At 33.4% G+C, this 16,938-nt stretch overlaps 1 protein-coding gene across 2 annotated transcripts in view; it reads right to left on the minus strand.

Annotated features, from left to right (window-relative positions):
- Positions 1-1,514: 1,514 nt before the first annotated feature.
- The window catches only part of SLCO6A1 (solute carrier organic anion transporter family member 6A1), a 100,663-nt gene continuing 85,239 nt past the window's right edge, over positions 1,515-16,938 (minus strand). Inside the window, exons 11-13 of one of the 2 annotated variants that reach the window (XM_045499468.1) lie at positions 6,567-6,631; positions 4,479-4,616; positions 1,515-1,775 (exon numbers count right to left, since the gene is read on the minus strand). In XM_045499468.1, coding sequence (XP_045355424.1) covers positions 1,639-1,775; positions 4,479-4,616; positions 6,567-6,631 — 340 coding nt within the window. In that variant the 3' untranslated portion in view covers positions 1,515-1,638. Of the gene's footprint in view, positions 1,776-4,478; positions 4,617-6,566; positions 6,632-14,288; positions 14,392-16,938 lie in introns of those variants that run through there. The other variant, XM_045499476.1, reaches the window with a different exon arrangement.

The raw sequence follows: 16,938 nt of genomic DNA on the forward strand, positions 1-16,938 counted from the left end.
GGGCAGGGATGGAGCTAGAGAGAATTATGCTAAGCGAAATAACTCATCCAGAGATAGGCATATACCAAATGATTTCACTCGTATGTGGAACATAAGAAGCAAAACAAATTTATATAGGGGGTAAAAAGAGAGGGAAACCAAGAAACAGACTCTTAACTACAGAGAACAAACTGAGGGTTACTGTATCATTTGGGGGGTGGGGGTGGGGAATGGTTTAAATAGGTGATAGGGATTAAGGAAGGCACTTGTGATGAGCAGTGGGTGTTGTATGTAAGTGATGAATCACTCAATTCTACACCCAGAACTTATATTACACTGTATGTTAATTAACTGGAATTTAAAAAAAAAAAATTGGAGAAAGGAAAAAAAAAGGAATAGGGCAGTACATTTACACAGAGCGGTCCTTGACTAATGTGTATAACAAAGGAGAAATTCTATCCGTTATTTCTTCTCCCAAGAGAACAATAGAAGCAATGTAGAGAAGTTTTTTGTTTTATAACAATCTGATTTTTATACTAACATTTGGAAAACTGCTATAAGTTTGGATGGATGTACAATGATGTATGAAATACTTATAACAAAAACTCTCTGGAGAAACACATTTAAGCTTAAAAAAATTCCACAAATGGTTGTCACATTTTCTACATTTAAATTTGAATATTTTTCACATGAAATAATTATAATTATCATACAATTAAATATAAAAACACAAAAATGGAAATCAGCTCAGGCATCAGGTAGTCTTTATCAACGTTTATTTATTTTTGGGACAGAGAGAGACAGAGCATGAACGGGGGAGGGGCAGAGAGAGAGGGAGACACAGAATCGGAAACAGGCTCCAGGCTCTGAGCCATCAGCCCAGAGCCCGACGCGGGGCTCGAACTCACGGACCGCGAGATCGTGACCTGGCTGAAGTCGGACGCTTAACCGACTGCGCCACCCAGGCGCCCCCAGGTAGTCTTTATCAATAAAACTCAAGTCAAAGTAAAAATAAAGATGTATATGACCATTTTGACTTTTGTGTCTACTAAAATTAAAGGAGCATGAAACTCTGTATTGCAAATTAGCCAACTGACCAGAGATAGTTCCAAAAGAAACCTCTCCATGGTGAAATAAAAGATAAATAAAATGTTAATTTTTAAGAAGCTTGAAACTGCCTTCTTTTGGAGAATAAGTGTGACATTAATTTAAATTTTTATTATATGAACTGGACTGAAAAATCTAATTTTATTTTGAAACATTATTGAGAAATAAACCTCCACAGCCCGAATTAAATAAGAAGAACAAACTATATGAATCCTAAGTAGTCCTACATAACCAAAAGCTAATAATTAATACATGTCACTAACAGAATTAGCTTATGTATGTTTTCCCACTTCTGCTTCATCTTTTTCATTAAAAGTATTCTTTTTATTAGTTATTAAATGTGTATTTTACAATATATTTCAAAAATCCAAAACACAGGGACTATATTATTATATTTGTACTCAAACTATAATAAACTTACGGGATCATATGAGTCACATTCATTTATTAAACATGTAACTATATTATAATTATTTCAAATTTTATTAGTATAACATTCCATTGATGGACTGACAGTGTATAATTCTTCCACATTAATGATCCAGTTATAAATTAGTTTTTTCTTTTTTTTTTTACTGTTGGATTCTTCACGGGCATATGCAGGATTTCACTGTCATCGTTCGGTAAATATTTACATAGGCAAAATGCAATAGCAGTGAAGAAGATAGTGACTACTTTGCAAATACAACCTGAATTAAAAAAAAAAAAAAAAAAACAACCATCAGTTGTGTCAATCTATTTAGAGCAAAAATAATTGTGGAAAGAATGCTATTTACCAAAGAAATGGTAAGTATATTTCATCCCTTTAAAATATCAATTTTCTAATTATAGAATGTAATTAATGTTATAAACATATCAAGTTACTAAGGGAGATTTTTTAATGTTTACAAAAGCTTTAAAATTTCTTAAAAAGTGTGTCTTTTTTTCACAGAATGTATTAACTCTAAAGCTTAAAAATACATTGCTGCTAACTTAAATATCAATAGGAACTGGAACCTATTTAAGTCACTTCATGCAGCTTTATTCTTTTTGAAAAAGTCACCACTTTCCAAATATAAACAGAAATATTACAAGCATTATATAAAAGTACTTGAGCTTAGAATGCAAAAGACCCTGAAAATTAAAGTAAAAAATATTCTAGAGCAACAACATCAATTATCTGACAATATCAATTATAGTGGTTACAGAAGATAAAGAAACATTAATGAGTCTGTCATTTATAATGACACAATAATTTTCATACATTTATAATAGCCCAACACTGCAAACAACCAAATGAATTTTAACAAGAGAATGGATAGATTATAGTATATTCACAAAATGAAATAGAATTTGGAAATTTTTTTCAAACTACTGCTATAGAATAACATGGATGAATCTCCCAAAAGCATAATATTAAGCAACACAGAAAAAAAAAAAAAAAAAGAGTATATACTGCATTCCATTTGCATAAATTTTTAGAACAGAAAGAGCCAACATATTGTAATAGAAATCTGAAACAGGTTTATCTCTAGAGGAAGGAAATTGACTGAAAAGGGACAGGGGATAAATTTCTACAGCTTGTTTTGAGGTGCTGGTTCCACAGATGCACTCATTTATCAAAAGCCATCAAACTAAAAACCTAAGATATATGTTAATTGCATCTTAATTACATCTCAATTTTTTTTTAAAGATACATTTTTCACAAACTAAACACAGTGTGACCAGCATCTGGATCAAGAACAAAACAGCTGTCAATGCCCCAGAAGCTTTCCTTCATGTTTCCTCAAAGTCACTAACCAGAATGGGTTACTTTTATTTTTGAAATATAGTTATAGCAGGTCAAAATTATGTAAGTGGAATCACAGAGTGCATACTCAGTTGTTTGATTTCTTTCTTTCAAAATTATGTTTGTATGATTAATTCATATTTTATATAGTTTGTACCTTCTGTTTTCATTGCCATACACCATTCCATTGTTGATTTTACCACAATTTATATATCCATTCCATTGTTTATTGACTGATTATTAAATTTTGTGAATTCTTTCAAGTCTTTTGTCCATTTTTTCCATTATTTATCCTTTGCTTATTTTGATATATGGGAGTTCTTTATATATTTTGGACATTGGTTCCTTTTTACACTTTACCTTCTAAACTATGGTTGTCTATTAATTATTTCTTTTAACGATCAGAACTTTAAAAAGTTTACACTAAACTGCCACAAAAGCATATTCTTATTTCAGTTTCTTCTGTTTGCCCTTTCCAACTGTATTTCTCTATGTCCTTTATTATTGTCATCTCCTTTTAGTAGCTCCTTAGCAGGATCTCTAAGCAGTTGACCAGCTTTGTCAATTTTGTGCTGTGTTTGAAAATAGATAAGCATGTTACATATATATCTAAAATAAAAATTAAAAGGCTCAGTAGTGTCTTAAGAGGACTTCCTTAAGAACAAAACCTAGTTTTGTTGAATTATCTCTGAGAAATTAATTTTGACTTCTTAAATGTAATTTTTTACTTTTTAATTGTTTTTTAAAATTTTACTTTACTCAATGTTCAGTGTAGACTAAGTTTGCTGGATAATTGACTTTTGAATTACAAGGCACCACTATATACTGTTCATCACAGAAGTATTTGTTACTGTTAAATATTAGAGTCTATCATTATATTTCTTCGAATTAATGAACTCATTAAAATCACAAAACATATAAACACTTTTAAATATTTATCATACCAACATCTATACAATAAAATTATTGAATGTTAGTAGAGATTAAGACTTCAGAAATTATATAGTACAACATCCTCATTTTACAGATGAACAAATTGAAATCAAGGAAGATATATATTTTCTAGAGTAATACAAGCATATCTAGATTTTCTCAAAACTGACCATAACACAGCTCATACCACCATAGTATCTCAATTCCTCATATCTTTACTTATTCAATAAATACTGAATACTTGCTAGGTAGGCTGTAACATCATTAAGCAAAAGAGACTGTGAAACTCACATGTAAGTAGGGTGAGAGTATCCTGATGTTCTCTGGGGATGTGAAAAAAATTTTTTTAATTGTCCAATCTTTTACTATGTAAATAGCAAGGGTTACAAGGTCAAGCAACTTGATTGTACATGTATATGGACAAAATTACTTCCCAAATTGAAATTTTGCTAATTACTACCCTTTATTCAGGAACAACATAAAACAATTGTGTATTTAATGCAGTGACTCAAATATTCATATAAATACTTTAATACTTCAGTTTCTAAAATATTTTCTATATAATAAGGGTTCTTTAAACATCAAAATATCCATTTGTTCATAGTTTATTATTATTGTACATTACTATAAACAACCATACATGTTTAAAACAGTTTTACTTTTCTGTAATTCTTTAATAGGTATCACTTACATATTCCTACCATTATGTAGGCCATTTTCATCTTGTTATAGATCCAACAATTTCCTTTTTTCCCACAGTATTCAGTCTCCCGAAAAATACAAGAAATATCTGCTGTCATTTTAAAAACTATTGGTCCAGGTATAGTCCCTATGAAAAATGCAATAATTATAAATGCTCCATGAAAACACTACACGTTAGGATAAGTATGATTTTTATTCTAAAATTAAACTGATGTATTTAGCCATCATCACATTTAAATATATCATTTAAAATTATCTAAGAATTTACTTATAAGTAGGATTATTAAGAACTGGAAACAACTATATTTTTTAAAAATCCTTATTCCTGTAGGTATAAAAAATTAGTTGCTTTCATATTTTTAGAATGGCATACATGTAATCAGTTTATGTTTTTATGTTCTCTATGTTTTCAATCAATGAAAAGTTAGTTTTTTAATGCAATGTACATCTGTTATTGGTCAAGATATTGAGAGAAATAACTAGGAATGTAAATGCTTTGGTATGTTTGTAGCAACCCTAGATTCAGAGGACTTCATAGCCAGAAGAAGAGTTGTGTACTGCCTTAGGTAAACTTCTGTATACTCTCAGAGACAACATCTCCTCAGCAACAATTTCAGCTAAAAGTGAATTAGAAGTCATTTTTTAAAAAGTCACCCCAAAGACATTAGAACTGAAATCTCAGAACTAAGATATCTTTACTGACATCTAGTTTACTATAACTTCATTATGTCAGGGCCCTCATGCTTCATGACTTATGACTCCTGCCAAAGATCACTATCCAAGATCACTATCAAAGATTGCCAATTCTCCCAATCTTATTGAGTGCTGGCACTCTGTTTATAATCATTCAAGGTGAAAAACCTAAGCCTACTATTCATTTTTTTCTATTTTCCTTCATATTTTTCCAATCCATGATAAATCTTTAGGACACTAACTCTAAACATATCTTGGATATGTTGATTTTGTGTCTCTTTCACAACCTCCAGAATCCAATTTAACATAATTCTGGTTTAGACTGCAGCAAAAGCCTTTTTTTCCTTTACATTTATCTTCTATAAGTATTTTTCCCTCCAGAAGCAGAGTTATCTTTTAAACAGAAAACAGATAATATCCATCCTCTGCTTCAAATTATCTGTTGGCAAAATACTGTTAGATATAGAGGCAGTCTGTATCTAAAGTATCATCTTGTTCCACCCTCTTCCAACAAAAATGTATCAGTCTCACTGGCTTCCTTTCTCATGTTAGAAACTGTTTATGCATTAGCTGTTTCTTAGGTTCTGTCTTCCAAAACAAATATGTCCTTATCGATCATGCCATGATTCACATAAAAATATGCTCTCATTGTTCCTAATTAAAAGAGCCAGTTTTAACCCCACATATTGATCTAGGTATAGAATTATTTCTCTGATCCCTATCCAAGCCACACTTAAATTTTTCTATGTTCTTGACTCCATTTATCATGTCTTTCAGTCTTCAATCCAGTTTAATCTCGTTCCCTTGCCCCATCAACTTTTGAATCAGGGGTGCTAATACAGTCATAATGTAGATAATTTAGATAATCAACTTTTGAATCAGGGGTGCTAATACAGTCATAATGTAGATAATTTAGATTTGAAAGCTAGTTTTTGCTATTTTAAGAAAGCCTGAAGTACAGAGTGCATTACCATCTGAGAAAAACAATTTTTTTTCTTTGGCTATAAGTCCTTAAAAACATCAGAGTCTTTGGTAACGAAAATGTTGTTAGTGACTCCCCAAACATGCAAGCAGTGTTGTGGTTATGTGTTTTCTTTCAGCTTACCAAACCACTTGGACAAGATTGATGAATATACATCTAATCGAATAGACTGTCCTGTCTGATCAAATATAGTATTAATGCATATTTTATATGACAGGATCGGCTTTGCATTATGTATTGTCTTTTTACATAAATATTGTCTCCTAAATTCTGCAAAGCAGCTCCCCCATTCACTTGTGTCGTGTCAGTTTACCATTTATTTGAAATTCTAAATATACACGTAGACACACATATCAAAAAATCAACAATTCATTGTAATAAAAGATTGCCGAAAGTCCATACCAAATATTCTCAAAAACACAAAGGCCAAACCCAAGGCCAAAGAACGTTGATTGTCAGATACAATCCTGTGAGCAAAGAGTAATGATATTATCAAAACATTGCTATTAATAGCTTTAGAGAATTTGCTAGGTTATTATTATTATTTTATTACTATTATAAATTTTTTGTTTTTGTTTTTTTTACTCCTCATCAGTTAAACTAAAAATCTTCAGCCAGTTAACAGAGTTCAATCTAGGTGAATTAAAGAAGTACAATTCCTTCAATTCTTCATATCCTTCCCCTTGCCAACTGATTCCAAAGCTTCTTGCTCTTCACAAGGAGGAAACATTTATGGGCCAGACCCTCTGCCCCAGCCTCTTTTTTCCTTTGCTGAAAAAAAAAAAAAAATTAGCACTAACTATCACACTTACCTTTTCTCCATTTCGAGGGGCACATCCACTACTTTATATTTCTCCTTTTTCCCCTGTGAGATCCACTCTACATTTCTTTACCTTTATCTCTGTCTTGAGAGACTGATCTAAATGTGCTACATCAATAGGCTCTCTTGCCTTCTGGCTTCTAATTACAGTTTGCCAACTGGGTACTCGAGAGTGAGAAAGGAGAGTGAGGTCAAGGTGTTTCTTCCCAGCTTCTCTCCCCAGAGTGAAATCCTGCTGACTAGGTCACTAGGCAAAGCAGTCCTCTCTACAGGTCTCTCTCTTTCCTACCCTTGTTTTCTTTTGGGCAAGTGGTAACAGACCAGGGGTAGTGCACTATATACCTTATGATTCTTATACTCCACCCACATTTTAAATAGCCACTTTCTTCAACCTTGCTTAAATTATCCTAATTTGAGAGCCCCTTCTCTTTCCTGCTGGACCTCTGTTACCCTCACTATTCAAAAGCTAAAATAAACAAAAATAATTATCCAAATATAAAAAAAATGAAGCTCTCTGTATTTCCTATAGGTCAAAGCAAGTATTTGTTTTTTAAAAAAATGCATAAGGGGCGCCTGGGTGGTTCAGTCGGTTAAGCGGCCGACTTCAGCTCAGGTCATGATCTCACGGTCCGTGAGTTCGAGCCCCGCGTCGGGCTCTGTGCTGACAGCTCAGAGCCTGGAGCCTGTTTCAGATTCTGTGTCTCCCTCTCTCTGACCCTTCCCCGTTCATGCTCTGTCTCTCTCTGTCTCAAAAATAAATAAACGTTAAAAAAAAATTAAAAAAATAAAATAAAGTAAATGCATAAAACCACATATCAGTTTGGAGACTCAATTGAAAATACAATAAAAAATAATAAACCATTGAGCATTTTAGGAAGTAAAAAAATAAAAACTACATTTTATTTAAAAAAAAATTCTTTGCTTACCATTTTTTTCCTTGTTCTCCGACTTGCACAATGAACTAATATGACCAATATTTTCATCCAAACAACTCAATATACTAAAATGTAGCATTCATACAATATTTTGTGACTATCTCACAAAAAGTAAGATAATTCCACCCATATCAACCTGGTAGAAATATTCTTTCCTCAAATGTTTACTACTAGGAAAATGAAAACAAATTAACCAATCCTCAAAAGATAATGGTATTTTTAAATAAAAAATAATTTATACTTCCATAGTAAGCAGATTCTTAAGGGAGGAAAAAGAAAGTGTCACATTTTAGAACTACACTTTAGTATAGGTCTTGGTATAAGTGGAGATATTAATAATATCCCTAACTATAATTGAGTGTTCTGCTTCATTTAGCACATGTAGTTTTCTTACATGGATTATCATTGCTTTCCGAAGCATATATAGAACTGACCATAATTCATAAGTAGCATTATTAAGAAGCATTTATGTATTGGGAGAGCCTCGGTAGCTCATTCGGTTGAGCTTCCGACTCGATTTCAGTTCAGGTCATGATTTCGCAATCATGAGATCAAGCCCCATGTCAGCTCTGCACTGAGCATGGAGCCTGCTTGGGATTCTCTCTCTCTCTCTCTCTCTTTCTCTCTCTCTCTCTCTCTCTCTCAAAATAATTAAATAAACTTTTAAAAAAGAAGCATTTTTGTATCTTCACTTCTGATACACAAGATAAAAAGATTAATGGTTCCCAGGATTTTCCGTCAGTTAAATGAATAGCACAAAATAAATAATAGCTTTGTATTAAAAATATTTAATGGAAAATGAATGAAGCGAATGGTTTTTTGTATATTGTCTAATAAGTAAGGCTATAATAGGGTGCTTAAGAATATCATGGAATAAACAAAAATTTGTTAGTACTCTTCCAAAACGTAAAAACTTATATTTCCACTCCACATCATTCTTATAAGGCATCAGCTCTAGATTTAAATTCCTGTTTTGCACAAAAGCTGCTCCTTCCCCAGTGCTCCCCCATCACAAGTGGAGCTGTCATCCACCATCATGCAGTGTTCAAGTCCAAAATGTGAAAAGAGGCACCTGTGATCCCATCCTTTTCCTCATGGGCCAGAACCAATAACCAAATACTGTGATTTTTAAAAATACATTTTTTGGTTCTTTCTCTGATTTAAAAAAATATACATTTAATCTCTAATTCCACCAGCCTATTCCAAGTCTATATCTTTCTCCTGAAAACAAACCAAAAAAAAAAAAAAAAAAATGAAATGACTTCCTAATTTATCTCCCAACAACCATCCTTATACTTTCAGCCCAGTCTCCACCTAAGAGCCAAAGTGATTTTTCTGTACTGTGAAACTCTGATTACTTCACTGTCTCCCATAGGATCCTTTAGCAGCTTCCCCTTGTTCTTATGATAAAACCTAGAATTGCAAAAAAACATTTACAAGAGTCAGCCTTATCACATCAGTCTTACTGGATGCCACTTCACACCTCACTTTTGCCTTCATTGCCCTCCTTGTTCACGACATTCTATAACACAACAATCTTACAAAGCTATTTCTCCCACTCAGAATCTTCACATTTGTCCTTCCCACCGTGTGAATACTCATCCCCTATCCCTCAGGGCTCAGCTTAAATATCAGTTCTTCAGGAACACCCTCTCTGAATCCTCACGCAGAGTTAGACCTTCCTGTAATTTTCCCATCGAATTTTACTGCGTTTTCTTTGCAGCGTGTTTTAAAATTATAATTGAATACTTATTAGTCAAGACACATTTTTTTGGTGGAGGGCGCCTGGGTGGCTCAGTCAGTTAAGCCGCCAACTTCGGCTCAGGTCATGATCTTGAGGTTTGTGGGTTCAAGCCCCAAGTCGGGCTCTGTTGGAAAGGAAAGAATTGAAGAACTAGTTTTTCTTAATGAGCCCCTGATAGAGAGATACGGACAAGTTAGGATACTTTTCTGTTTAGACTTTACTTCACACAGCGTCAGATTTCAACAAATTTCTCCAGAGGAAAAACAATTTTGTCATTCTTAGTCCCATGTAATCACCAATAACTCTGCCAGTTTGCTTGCCCCAGGGGTGACCCTCTACCTGGACCTAGTCCAGACTGTCAGGATCTAGCCTTCATCAAGAATTGGCCAAGAATCTCAGGGACAGCTTTAGATTTCCAATTCACCTCTAAAAACTTCTGCTCTCTCTGGAATTTTAATCCCTCTAGTCCTCTGCCTTTAAATATATTATTTTTATCATGTAAGCCATCTTTTCTTGTTGCCCTCTGTAGGACCATTGGCTTACTACAAACTCCATCCTACCCCTCTTCCTTGACTCTAATTATCACTCATTTGACAACGATTTCACAATTTATGTCTTTGACTTTGAATCTTATTGTATTTTTAAAATTAAACTTTATTTGTTGAATTTGTAGTATAATTACACGCTTTGGAAAGAAAACAATATAAAGAGAATATGCTGAAGAAACCTGCTTGCTTCCACCCTTGCTGTCATCTACCTCTATTTCTACCCCCTCCTTTTGGTTACCTTTAGGTTACCATTTTAATTACATTCTTTTTTTACCTAGTGTTCTTTTATGCAAATACAAATAACTGTAAATGCATATCTCTATATTTATTTCTTTCTTCACAGGAAGTAGCATACTATATTCACTGTTCTTTTTTCGTGTAACAATATATTAAGATCCTTTCCTACATGAATATAGAGCTCCACCCTATTAATTTTTTTAGTTGCATTACATTTCATGTGCAAAAATGCAATCATTTATTCAACCAGTCTGTTGCTCCTTTACACTTAGATTTTTCCCACTGTTTTGTTTCATATATATATATATATATATATATACACACATACACACACATACACACACACATACACATACACCCATGTATATTATATATCATATCATATATATATGAAATAGAAACATATACATATATGATATAGATAAACTTACAGATGTAAATGTGTCTGTTTACAGGATGTCCACAATAAGGATTTCAAGAAGTATAAGTGCTGGCATAAAGGATAAGCACATCTGCTAATTTTTTAGGTATTAAAGATCCCCTTTCACAGGAGATGTACTATGTTGTGCTCTTTCAAGCAATATTATGAAGGTACTTGTTTCTACATGGCCACATAAACAGATTCTATAATCAAAGTTTTATTCCTGTCACCTAGATAAGAAATACTATCACATTAAAATTTTAATTTCTATGTCACTTATTATGGGTATGGCTGAACATTCCTTCACGTTTGCATTTTTGCTTTCTCTTTGATGCTTTTCCACTTCTCTACAGAGTTGTTAATCATAAGAGAGCTTTACTTATTAGAGGGATTAATCTTTTTATATGATAAGAGTTGCTTATACTTATTGTTGCTTGAATTTTGACTTTGGTTATTATTTTTAATTTTATGGAGTACCTTTTTTGAGTCTTTCCCATTTTTAGATTTTGAGTCATAGTTGGAAATACCTTGCTCATTTCTTTTCTTTTCTTTTCTTTTTTAATGTTTATTTATTATTGAGAGACAGAGAGACACAGAGCGTGAGCAGGGGAGGGGTAGAGAGAGGCAGAGACATGGAATCCAAAGTAGGCTCCAAGCTCTGAGCTGTCAGCACAGAGCCCGACGCAGGGCTCGAACTCACAAACTGCAAGATCATGACCTGAGCAGAAGTCGGTCACTTAACCAACTGAGCCATCCAGGCACCCCAATACCTTGCGCTTTTAAAGATAATAGTGAAATAAGTACATTTTTTCCTTTTTTTTTTTTAAAGAGATAAGCTCTAAATTTTTTTTATGTTTATTCATTTTTGAAAGACAGAGCAGGGGTGAGGCAGAAAGAGAGGGGGACACAGAATCTGAAGCAGGCTCCAGGCTCTGAGCTGTCAGCACAGAGCCCAACGCGGGGCTCGAACCCACGAGCTGTGAGATCACGACCTGAGCTGAAGTCAGACGCTCAACCAAATGAGCCACCCAGGCACCCAGAGTCAATTTTTTTTTCTAGCACTTGTATTGCTTAACACTTTTTTTTTTTTTAATCTTTGTTCCATTTTAGTTTTCTCTGGTGTGTTTATACTCTGGATATTTTTTTCCCCCTGAAGACAATCTCATTATACTCAAACAAATCTCTTTTTCCTTCCCCCTTCTTTCTTTTTTACTTTCTTTCTTTCTCTTTCTTTCTTTTCTTTTTTTTTTTTATTATTTTTTTTAATGCTTATTTATTTATGAGAGAAAGAGACACAGAGTGCGAGCAGGAGAGGGGCAAAGAGTGAAACACAGAATCCAAACCAGGCTCCAGGCTCTGAGCTGTCAGCACAGAGCCCGACGCGGGGCTTGAACCCACCAACTGTGAGATCATGACCTGAGCTGAAGTCGGACACTTAACTGACTGAGCCACCCAGGCGCCCCTCTTTCTTTCTTTTTTTTTTTTTTTTTTTTTACAAGAAAGAGAAAGAGAGAGAGAGCATAAGCTGGGAGTTGGGGGAGACACAGAGAGAGAGAGAGAATCTTAAGCCCGTTCCACACCCGGCGCAGAGCCCAACATGGGCATGTGGGGCTCAGTACCATGACCCTGGGACCATGATGTGAGCCAAACTCAAGAGTCAGATGCTAAACCAACTAAGCCACCCAGGTGCCCCACTCAAACCACTTTCTAAAAGATGAATCTTTGATTCACTTCTTTAAGATCTCACTTTCATTTTACATTAAATCCCCATATAATTTGAGATCTATTTCTAGACTTACTGTCATTCTATTCATAAATCAATACTATATTGTTTTAATAATTACAATTTTATGGTACATTTTAGCTTATGAGACTAAAGCTCCATTATTGTGTTCCTTTGTTTAAGATTCCCAAGCTATTCTTGCTTGTTATTTTTCCCTAAGAGATCTAAAATCAGATTTTAAAGTCCAATAATTCTATTCTATTAATTATTACATTAAAATTATCAATTAACTCAAAAAGAACTAATATATTGGTGATGTTAGGTCTTCTATCCGTATATTGAATACATCTTCCCCAACTGTTAAGTCGGTCTATTTTTGTAATATTCATATGTGTGTGTATGTACATGCGTGTGTTTCATTTTTTACTTTTTATTTTGAAATTATTTATTTCTGAAGATGACAGGTAGTTATAAAAGTAGTACAAAGTACCATGTGTTCCTTTACCCAGCATCCCCCAGTGATGAAAGCTTATGTAACTATTATATAATATTAAAACCAGGAAAACGACATGCACTTATTTATGTTAATCACAGACCTTAGTCTGTTTTCATTTTCCAGTTAATGTAGGTTAAAAAATTAATTTTAACTGAATGTGTGTGTGTGTGTGTGTGTGTGTCTGTGTGTGTGTCTGTGTGTGTGTGCATGAGTGCATGTAGCTCTAAGTGTGTGTTATTTTTTTATATACCGGAGCTTACTGAATTTTTATCTAAATATATTGGCTATTATTTCTAATACAATATAAAAAGAACTGGTAATATTGTTCTTGGAAGTTTTATTGTAACTGGAAGACAAACACTAGCATTCAACTCTCACCAAGAATGAAGGATCCTATGTTTAACATACGTTTCTTTCACTCAGGATTTCTTAATAGACTATACCCTAGGATAAAAGCAATCTGGATATGGATAAGGACTTTTAGAGACTTAAACCCAACCTCAAACCAACTAAATTCCTGTTTGGATTACAGGGAACTGTTCCAATTCTGTGTGTTTAAATAAAGCTATTGTAAAAAAAAAAAAGTGGAGTTATTAATGTCTCTAGCCTCTATTGTTCTTAGTACACAAAATTCCATATATTATTAAAAATAATTACAGAATTATAAAAGACAGGGCCAAGAGAAAAAAATACAATATAATAGTTTTACAGAATATTCAGATACTAGATACCTAACAGAGATTTTAAATTTGGGGAATTAATATACCCAAGAAAATAAATGATAAGACAGAGAATTTTTTCAGAGAATTAGAATCTTGAAAGGAAATGAAATTCTATAACTGAAAAATACACTAATTAGAATTAAGAATTCAATAGGTGACTTTCATAGCTCATTAAACACAGATGAAAATGTAATTAGTAAACTAGAGTGTAGGTAACTGGAAAAGCAGGTAGAGATAGGATTAATACATCAGAAATTAGAAAAGTGAAAAAACTTAGTCTGAAGCACAAAACATAAAAACAAATAAAAATAGAATGCAAAAGACAGTAAGAAACACATGGACACAGTAAAAGGTTTATGATATGTATAATTAATATTCCAAAGGTGAATAGAGAAAGAATGGAGCAAAAGGAATATTTGAAGAAACAATATGTAAGAATTCTCCTAAATCAATGAAAGTGGGTGTGGTAGATAATCACCCAAAATGGTGGTCATCAATTCCCTTTTTTTGTTGTTGTTGTTTTTTCTGTATACATGCTAGTTGTACGTGACATCAAAAAGCGGAACCTAATGATCTTCTTCCTGAAACATAATGATTTTGTTAGCAAAAAGAATGCATAAAAGTAACATTCTTGGACTTCTGGCCTAGGTCAAATAAAGCCTTGTTGCTTATGCCTTACAGCTTATGCTTGGGTCCCTTGGAACCCTAAAGCTGGGGACACCCCCTTTTGGAACTATAATACTTTGTTAGCAGAAGTACAAGTCACATAAGGAAGCTACTTGTGGTCAATCAGCCCCAGTTAGGCTCCCACCAAAAGTTAGCCTGAATTGTCAGCTGTCTTGGAAATCCAGTCCAGTCATGCTATCAGATGAGTAAGTGTCATGTGGCATCTGACCACAAGCTCATGAGAAACCCCAATCAAGAACTACCTTATTGAGTCCAGTCAACTCACAGAGTCATGAAGATAATGTGGTGCTGGTAAGTGATAAATTGGGGATGGTTTCTTGTTGCTATGGGTTGAATTGTGTCCCTCCAAAATTTATATGCTGAAATCCTAACCTCAAGTACCTCAGAATGCCATCATATTGGAGACGGGGTTGTAGAGAGGTAATCAAACTAAAATGAGATCAGTTGGGTGGGCCTAATCCCATATGAGAGTGTCTTTATTAGAAGAGAAAATATGGACACTGACATGTACACCGACATGAAATATGGACTGTAACAAGTAAAGACTGGACTAAAAATGGCCATCTACAAGCCAAGGAGATCTGGAACAGATCCTTCTCTCACAGCCCTCAGGAGAGCTGCCCACACATTGATTGCAGATTTCTAGCCTCCAGAGCTGTGAGAAAATAAACAGCTGCTGTTTAAGTCACCCATTCTGTGATACCTTTCTATGGCCGCCTAGCAAATAAATACACTTACCATCATAATAGATAAGTGGAAAAGACAACAAGCCTGTCTTTCAAAGCCGTAAGAAAATTTTAAATCTCCATGCAGCATAAACATAAACAAAAATCATACTAAGGAATATCATATTAAAATAGCTGACAACCAAGGACAAGGAAAAAATGTTAAGAGCATCTAGAGAAAAGGCATATTACATTCAAAGGAATAGTAATAAAATGTTCTCATAGAAGTCAGAAAGAGAGGTAAATATTTCTCTTTAAAGTACTAAAATTACCACCAACTTGAAATTCCATAAACAATAAAAATATAATTTTATAATAAAGGTGATTTAAAGACTTTCTAAAGAAGTTTATTTATTTTGAGACAGAGAGAGAGAAAGCATGCATGCGGGTGGAGGAGGGGCAGAAACAGAGGGAGAGAGAGAATCCCAAGCAGGCTCTGCGCTGTCAGCACACAGCCAGAACTGAGGCTCGATCTTACAAACCCCGAGGTCATGACCTGAGTGGAAATGAAGAGTCTGATGCTTAACTGACTGAGTCAGCCAGGAACCCAAGACATTTTTAAACAAATAAAAAAATGAACAAAATGCATTTCCACCAGACCACAGTAAAAGAATTTTTTCTGGAAGAAATAAATGATCTCTGAAGAAAGCACAAAAATGTAGGAAAAAATAAAGATTCTGATTCTGTTAATATTATATTAAACATACATACAGTTTCACTCTTAGGTTATAAAATTTATGTAGCATCAAAATACATGACAACAATAATAAAAGGTTGGAAGACAGTTAATGGAGTTAAAATATTCTTAGATCCTTGAATTATCCAGGAAGTGGCAAAAGCACTAATTTAATTTGACTCTAATGAACTATATATACTTTAATAATGTCTTGACTACCACAAGAAGAATAAAATAATGCAAAATTAGCAAAATAATAAAGGGAAAACAATGAAAACTAAAATAACAATTCAAAAGAAGTAAAAGAATGAGTAGAAAATATTTTGAAACATACACTAAAATGAGAGAAAAATCCAAATGTACCAGCAGTTATTTTTAATTTAATACTCTATATACTCTAGTTTGAAAACTAAGTGGTTAGACTGGATTTTTTTTTAAGTCAACTGTATACTACTTACTAGATATACCTTAAATATATATGGTCAGAGAAAGATCAAAAGTAATAGAATGGAACAGTATATATTATGCTAATAAGAATATAGTTGATAAAGCAATATTAATGTCATAAAAAGTAATTTTAAGACAAAAAGTTATTAGAGATAAAAAGGAATATTTCAAGGGATAAAGTGGTCAATAAAGCAAGAAGTTGTAGCAATTCTAAGTTTGTTTTCAACTAATAAAAGCCTCAAAATGTATATAGCAAAAATGACAGAAATAATGGACAAATGCACCATAATAGTAAGTCCAAAGAAATTTCAAGGAAAAAAACATAAAAATATGTTCTCTGAACACAGTGGATTCAAACTAAAAATAAATAGAATATTAATTATATTTATGTCTATGTAAATATATGTAACAAAATATAACAAGAAAATTTCCAAATATTTAGAAATTAAACTATACACTTCTAATTTTTATTTATTTTTGAGAGGGAGACAAAGCATGATTGGGGGAAGGGTAGAGACTGAGAGGGAGACACAGAATCTGAAATAGGCTCCAGGCTCTGAGCTGTCAGCACAGAGCCTGACGCAGGGCTCGAA

The sequence above is a fragment of the Leopardus geoffroyi genome, chromosome A1 (genome assembly GCF_018350155.1).
Source record: "Leopardus geoffroyi isolate Oge1 chromosome A1, O.geoffroyi_Oge1_pat1.0, whole genome shotgun sequence".
Classification (NCBI taxonomy): domain Eukaryota; kingdom Metazoa; phylum Chordata; class Mammalia; order Carnivora; family Felidae; genus Leopardus; species Leopardus geoffroyi.